Source organism: Notothenia rossii, assembly GCF_949606895.1.
Source record: "Notothenia rossii genome assembly, chromosome: 5".
NCBI lineage: Eukaryota > Metazoa > Chordata > Actinopteri > Perciformes > Nototheniidae > Notothenia > Notothenia rossii.
This window is the reverse complement of record NC_136903.1, coordinates 22,579,740-22,587,980: the sequence shown is the minus strand read 5'-3', so window position 1 is coordinate 22,587,980 and position 8,241 is coordinate 22,579,740. Positions and strand designations below refer to the sequence as shown.

The following is an 8,241-nucleotide window of genomic DNA, read 5'->3' as shown; positions in this document are numbered from 1 at the left end:
GTTTCCTGTCTGTCAATGAGACAGAATATTAATACCATACGGTGAGTGAGAGTGCAGTGGGGATTCCCTTATTTCATGACATGAACTTTAGTATAATATACAAAAAAAGCTTGCTCCGGACATTGCACTTCCTCTTTCTACCATTTGTTAACTTCCATGCAAAAGAAAGCACAATTAAGATTTTATTCTCCCACTCTCGGGTCTTATTATCTCAGGTCCTGTGATGCATTAGTTTGCATGCTAAAGGTCAGTTATAGCATACTTCTCTTTATTTAGTTCTAGGGGAGAGTTTATTTTATTGTCTGGCAGTGTTTTGACCGCAGACTGCGTTTAATGCTCATGCATTAGTCTAACACTGTTTAAGAAATATCTTGCATGACTACAGCCCAAGTATGCATGTGTCAGGAATAAGGAAATGATACACACTTTAATGGAGCACTTCCTTTTTCCTGCTCATTGGAAAAACTGCCCTTGTAGAAGGCCCCTGTAGAAAACATGGGGCGCTCATGAAGCATGCAGTGCGGTTATTGAACGACCACATGGAGGAACCATAATCTATTTCACACTTTTATTCAGAATGCAATATCATACGTATTAACTCATCTGTAAATGTAAATATGGAATATTGTGCTGAAGAACAGGAAGTAGATCATGTGACACGAGCAACTGTTTTGCTCGGAGAACATTTTCTACTATCCAATGCGACCTTAACAAAATATGTGAGTAAGAACATTTATATGACACGTCAGAGGAAAATTAATGTATGAAAAAAGAACAAATAGAGTTAAACTTTTATTGTTTTCAAAAGGACCTTTTTTACTTGAAATTCCAGCTTGTCTCTTTCATCTTGCTCTCTCTGTATCTATCTCTCTTTCTCTGTTGCATTGACACACCGTCACACACACTGACCTATCCACTCTTATCTCTCTCTTACCCGCATGTTTATAGAAATGATGGCTGTTGTATGACTGTTATGTTCCCTCCTAACTAGGGGTACAAAGGGAAGTAGCAAAACACCAAAATAACCGGGCGAGAGAAAAAGGAGAGGAAACTGTCTACTGAAGCCACAAAGTGATGTTTTAATGGACAAAAGAAAAAGGGCTCACCAGCCAACTTGAAAAGCAAGCTAAAATAAACAATACACAAAAAGGTAAACTGGCACACATCTCCTAACAATTCACAAGAACACAGGCCTCACACAGAGACAGAGACATGCTGCGCACAATGCAGCCAGAGGAGAAGGAGAGAGGCCACTGCAGCCTTCCTCAGGTCCTTTATGGAGGCCCTGATTGGCGATTGGGAGCACCTGGGGGAGAGGCTGCACCTGGAGACAATCAGGGAGAGAGAGAGAGACACGCACACAACAGCACACACACACAAGCACCAACTGCGGCACGTAACAATGACGCTGGAGTTCCAGTGCATTTCCTGTAATCCGCTAATATTTTCATAAACAGCCACACCCTTACCTATTTATAACACTTTGTTTAGCTTAAGCTTGAAATGGTGTGTTTGTATTTCTGTATGAGGGCGAGACTTGAGGGAAACCAATAGTAGTTCATCTGAGATATGATACTTAGGACATAGGAATTTGATGGCTCTACAAATGTCATTGCAATATATACATATACATATATATATATATATATACAAGCAGTCCTTTTGGGTATGCATTTATTTTATATCTTTGCCTATTATTTAATTGTAACTTAATTCAGGTACACACACACACACACACACACACACACACACACACACACACACACACACACACACACACACACGCGCACACACACACACACACACACACACACACACACACACACACACACACACACACACACACACACACACACACACACACACACACACACACACACACACACACACACACACACACACACACACACACACACACACACACACACACAGCACGTGACTCATTGTTGGCTAACCAAGAATAATTTCCCGGTTAAACCATGAGTGCTATTGGATATTGATTTCATAATGTCAAGGAGTAAAACATGTTTTCCAGATACAGTCACCACTTTGTTTGTTTCTAACATTAAGTCATTCTGTTTTCAGATAGTGTTTTGGCATGCTACATTATTTGTGTCAGATGAAAGCACAACAATGCAACATACATTAGAATTCCTTATCCGGTTTATTTTCTTTATTTATTTTTAGTACATGTTAAGACATTGACAGCTTTATCAGAATCTGGTTCATAGTATCAGGGGAGGGAGATGCCTTTTCAAGATTTAGATTTTCACTTTTATTTGAACTCAGCGCCCTCTGCTGCCAGCCAGACAAAGAGAGGAGAAATATAAGAGATTGGAAATGGGGATTACCATACAAAACTCTAACAATTGAAATAATCAGCAGAAGCACATAGCCTATACAATTGTATATACAGTAGGTACACAGTTAAAATATGTTTCCAAGAGAACAAACAATACACATGACTCACACCTTAAAACATGAATAAATAAAAACACAAAGTATGACATATTAGACATTCTCTTTTCAATGTGTCATGTTCACTGTATTTAAAGTAACCATTCATTCAAGTTTGAAGACTATTGTTAAACATTTTTGTCAAAACCAAAATTAGGGGAATATTTTATATCAAACACAAATTTGAGCCTTAATCATTTGCTGCATCTTACTTATAAGATTTTAAGTGAAAGATCTTCATTGTGGGCAGATTTAAAATATGTAGGAAAATAGATGGTGTAAGTATGTGATTTCTTCAAAACTATAAGTTATTGTAATTGTAACTTTCCTTTGATTCAAAAGCTTGGAAGAGTAGGCACAATAGATTATTTAATGTGTGATTCCCCCAGTATTGTAGTAATATTCCTCTATGATATGTGTATTTTGTTGTGGATAATGACAACTGAATAACAGATAATGTTTTGATTTTTTTTATTGAGATGAACTGGTGATGCTTGTAAACCACAGTTTTTACCACTATCAGTCAGGGAATTCCCCTCTCTCTTCCTGAATCGTGCACAACAAAACAGAGATGATTTGCAGGAAGTAATTGCCTTTTTCTGCCACCAGAGGCCGCTCGTGACACATATGTATGGACTACTGTCTCCACACAGACTTCCTCGGTGCTAGACGTCGCTGTTAAGGAGACTATTTTCTCCAGACGAAACGTATATGGAAGTTCTTTTGACAATACTGGATGAAACTATTTCTGATCAAACAAGTTCTGCTACTCGGCTCGGCAGAAACTGAACTAAAACTAGACGATGCTGTCCAGTCCGATGTGGTGCTGAAATTATGCACAAGTGCATCTAGTTCAGACTTTGTGTTCCCCATGTGCGTAAAATAGTTTGCATAATGGATGTTACAGTTGTATAGATGTAGACTTGATGAAGACTTTCCACCTGTCTACAACAACAGCGGGAGTTTAAAGATTTAAGTGTTATATGCTCTCTCAACGCCTACATGTCATAAACATGCGTCCTTACGAGCTTTATAATTGCCAATTATTGTGCTCAGAGACACGCTTGCAGTGTATTTAGCTCTGCAAAGCTGTAGCCTGGATACAGGAGAGAGCGTCCTTGGTATTTGTGATTGTAAAGAACTGGAGGAGAAAGATGGCCGAGGGGGGAAGACGGATAATTTGAAGACTTGCCAGGGGTACATTGTCAAATTCAAAAGGCATTTCAAAGAACCAAACCATTCACTTTTTTTTATATTCTCTCTTCTTTTTTCCTTCTTTCTCCGTCTTTTTTTTTGCCTTGCCTTTCTTTCTTTTCGCACGGTTGCAGGCCGTTTGAATCGACCAATGGGCCTTCAAGTTAGAGACATTGGAATGTAAATGAGCCCAGCGCGTGCTCCCTGGGCAGTGAAAGCTCGGGATTGTTTATTGAGCTCCCGGAGCCACGCGCCTGGCCCGGGGGAGTCGGCGTGTAGAAGAATCACACAGCGGGGGCGGGGCCTCGCGACGAAGCGTGCGTCTCCGAAAAGGGGTGGGTGGGGTGTGTGTTGGGGGCGCGTGTTGAAAAAGAGGAGTGCTGCCAAAGTTTGGGTCAGATCGGCTCGTGGAGTAAGCAGTCAAGAGAGACTTGGACTAGAGTTAGCCACACGGTCCCCACGCGAAGGACACGAGAGCTGTACACTGCCAACCCTTCCCACTCTTTGGTCCCACTGTTAGAGGCTGCGCTCGCCCTCTGCATCCATCACTTGTGACAACTGTCAGCGAGATGGAAACTACAACCATCACCACCACGCAGACTGCATTCTCCTTTGGACTTACCGAAAGGCACCAAAGCCTGAGCCTGCACGCGCCGGCCCAGGATTGCGCTGACCCAAGCAGCGCTGCTGACTTCCAGAGTAAAACCAAGGTGCTGAAGAGACAGCGCTCCGAGTCGCCGGAGCTCCTGCGCTGCAAGCGGCGTCTGAGCTTCAACGGGCTGGGCTACTCCATCCCTCAGCAACAGCCCGTGGCTGTGGCGCGGCGGAACGAAAGAGAGAGGAACCGGGTCAAACAAGTCAACATGGGCTTCCAGACTCTGCGTCAGCACGTGCCAAACGGCGCTGCCAACAAGAAGATGAGCAAAGTGGAGACCCTGAGGTCTGCGGTGGAGTACATCAGGGCTTTGCAACAACTCCTGGACGAACATGACGCTGTGTCTGCTGCTTTCCAATGCGGGTTGCCATCCCCTGCAATCTCCAACAGCTACTCCGCCGAACCTGAGTCGCCTCACTCCACCTACTCATCAGACGAAGGCAGCTATGAGCCTCTGAGCTCTGAGGAGCAGGAGCTGTTGGACTTTACGACCTGGTTCGACCGATACTGAGGCGGACAGCATCATGAACACAGCAGCGTCTGTGCGTAAAAGCGGCTGACTTATTTCAGAAATGCTGACAAAGACTTGGTAATGGCTTCAGATCAGTCTCGCCCTCAGTGCTTGGAAGTGATCTGTTGCCTCCCTCCCTCACCCGGGCTGATTCTGCAGGAGCAAAGCAATAGTAAGAAAGCGAGAGAGAAAGGGAGTGAAAGAGAGGGAGCCCTGAGCATGAACCGTCGAACCTGAAGTTCCCACAAGCAGGAGGGAGTTTGGACTTCACGTCAGCACGTGGAAGTAAAGAAATATTGGTGTTGTGTTTGAATAAGTGCAATTAATACGTGACACAGCATGCTCTGCTGAGACTTATGAGTGTTTCATCAGAGCAGACTGCCTTCCTCAGCTGCCACGTCTGTGGGAAGGCACAACAAAGATGACAGACTTTTCCAGGGATGAACATTGTTTCTTTCAAAAGTGTATCGTGCAACATATTGTTTTAACATGAAGACATATTTTTGTACAACTGAGTCAAACACACAATGTTCTTGATCAACAGCCACTGACACTTTCTCTGACAGTGTTGTGCGAGCCGGCTGTCAGTGAGGCAGTGAGTTGGCATGTGTGAGTTGAGTGAATGGACAGCAATATCAAGGCTACTACCTGTGACAGTAGTTTTGTTTGTTTTTTATAAGAAGTGGTGAGGAGACCTTTATCAATGTATGCACTTGTTCTCCATTTCCTTTAGCCTAAAATGTAAATATTTGATTTGAACAGATATATTTTGTGTAAAACAAGTTTTATAAATAAATATGAATCTATTTATATGATATACTTTTGTATTGATTTGGTTCTTCAGTTGATATTGCACACGTTTGTGCTCAGATGTGTGTGTGTGTGTGTGTGTGTGTGTGTGTGTGTGTGTGTGTGTGTGTGTGTGTGTGTGTGTGTGTGTGGGGGGGGGGGGGGTAATTGAGACAACCAGGGAGCTTCTCTTCTATTCGGAGCCCCTGTATGACCTTTTCCCGACTTGCATGGGCACACGGGGGGAAATTGCGCAGCTGAGTGAGCACTCAATAACCATTATAGACGTGCACCTTCTACAGCGCTTTGTCTGCATTCAGGACGGGGAGATTAATATTACGTTTCATGCATTGCATTGTTTCTTTTGCATACTCTGCCCTTATCCAATAGCCCAGAGCGCATGGAGCGTAGTGAAAGAGGGAGGGGGGAGAGGGGCTGCAATTCACTCCTCTCAAAGGGTATAGACACTTTGAAATACGGCCCGGGGAAAGTCAGCGAGACAATAAGAGGGGTCAAAATTCTTATTGCCCGATTGAGATCAATCTAAATAAAACCTGGGGTTGTAGACTAGTTGTATCCCCAACTGTGTTTTTCATGGAGCACACAGCCCAAGCAAAAAGCCCGTCTCCTGCAAAATGGGGAGCACAACAGCACATTGTGAGCGCTATTGTGTGAGCCTTTGCGCCTCATTATGCCAATTATAGAAGATCTTCCATTGTAATTAAACACTGATGCCAAATTCAGCGAGGCAGAACGAAAAATAACGAGTTTAATTTCACCTGGTGCTCTCTGTGGGAGTGGAACATTGGGAACAAGAGAGGCCGATTAAACATGTGATTATTGCTATAGTATTTTTAAATTTATTCAAATACTGAAATAGGCAACATTATATCAGTCAACATAAATACAACAAACATAAATAATAAAGTGGTGGGACAGGACAGCAGAACTTCTGAAATCTTACACAAAAGTTATATTTATTTTTGTATCTGAAAGTGTGCCACAGTCATCTCACACACACACACACACACACACACACACACACACACACACACACACACACACACACACACACACACACACACACACACGCACGCACGCACGCGCGCGCGCACGCACGCACACACACACACACACACACACACACACACACACACACACACACACACACACACACACACACACACTGCAGCCTGCAGGTGTGAGCCACGTGCCTTTACTCGGTGACAAAGGGGCTCGAGCGCTCCCATTGGTTAATGGCTCGCGTATGTGAGCCCTGTCGGTGAAAGCAGTGTCAAAATCCAACAAGTGATAAATGACATTAATTACGCTCTGCTTTATAACCCTCTACGTCACTCGGAGTCTCAAAGACACATCAATGCTGGCGAAAAATACCCCGCTGCTCCATTATAATAATTTTGAAAGTTCTGATGTCCTTCAGAGTCAGGCAGAGGCCAGGGCACAAAGTGAAATACGCACTTGTCTCTTGTCTTCTAAGATGGATTTGCAATTTTCTCCTCAGCCTTAGGGAGAGGGCGAAAATAGATGTATTCATGTCATCTTGTCCGTGGGTCATTTTCAGTCTGACAATATCTAAGGGCGATGTTAATTTTGGCGTAATCCAATGGTGAAATCAATCACATGCAGCTCATTTATGCATAGGTTTTCTTTCTCGAAGCCATGATGTATGCATAAACCATGGAAACGCCAAATGCACACAAACCCAGCATTTAGTATGGGCTAAACTGGCAAGAGTGGGGTGGTGAAGGGTCATCTGTTGCTCTGCATGCAGTCATAAGAGTGCTCATGGACTTTTAAGCCTTTCGTCTGAACAAGAGGCCGTCAATCATTTCAGTGTGTGCGTAAATTGCTAGTTGCTGAAATAATTCTAGCGTTCAAACTTCGTTTCTTTCATGTTGTGACGCCCTCGGCAAAAAAAGGTTTAGCACTGTGTGTAGCCACGACATTAATAATTTCAGACGTAGACAATATTTACATGATAACAGTCTAACTGCCACTAATAACACAACTGTTTTCTTTCAGCATGTAGGGATCGTTCATTTGGAAATAAAGCATCAGAAATTAGCAAATAAATAAATAAAACTATATTGTTTGTTTGTTGTTCAACTGCACTAAAATGTGAGCTAGCAGATCAAATTATTTTTGAATATTATTTGTGTTGGTCCATCAATTGTACCAATTCCTACTTATTGAATTTTCACTTATAAAATGCCTCAATTTAAAGGCTCCACCTCTGAAACACCTTCATATTTAATATAATAATAGATTACTTTTCAACACCTCTGGGTATCACATTTACAGCTGGGGTGACTTGCACCAACAAAGGAGCTCAAGTGGTCAATCGTCCTAATGGTTGCTTTGGTGTTGACACATTATTTTTTGTTTGTTTTACCAGCAGTTCTACATCATGGTCTTTGCAAATAAGACAAAAAAGGTTTTATGAGATTAATGAATTTCCAGAAGGACATTTGTTTGATTTGTTTGAAGTCACAAGAGCAGAACTCTTGATCATACGATCTGGAATGACTTTAACATAATATCAAAACACATGACTCATGGAAGGTCATTTAGGCGATTACAATATTTTTCTCGGCTGTGTTGACATTGAAGTAGA

General features: G+C 42.5%; 1 protein-coding gene across 1 annotated transcript; it reads left to right on the top strand.

The window, feature by feature from the left end:
- The first annotated feature begins 2,244 nt into the window (after positions 1-2,244).
- ascl1b (achaete-scute family bHLH transcription factor 1b) lies at positions 2,245-5,634 on the top strand. The gene has a single exon (XM_079685361.1). It carries the CDS (start codon positions 4,221-4,223, stop codon positions 4,815-4,817), a length of 597 nt encoding a protein of 198 aa, XP_079541487.1. The 5' UTR covers positions 2,245-4,220; the 3' UTR covers positions 4,818-5,634.
- The last annotated feature ends 2,607 nt before the right edge of the window (positions 5,635-8,241 follow it).

Excerpts from the sequence above, each read along its gene's own strand:
- ascl1b (XM_079685361.1), top strand. The coding sequence starts at position 4,221 with ATGGAAACTACAACCATCACCACCACGCAGACTGCATTCTCCTTTGGA.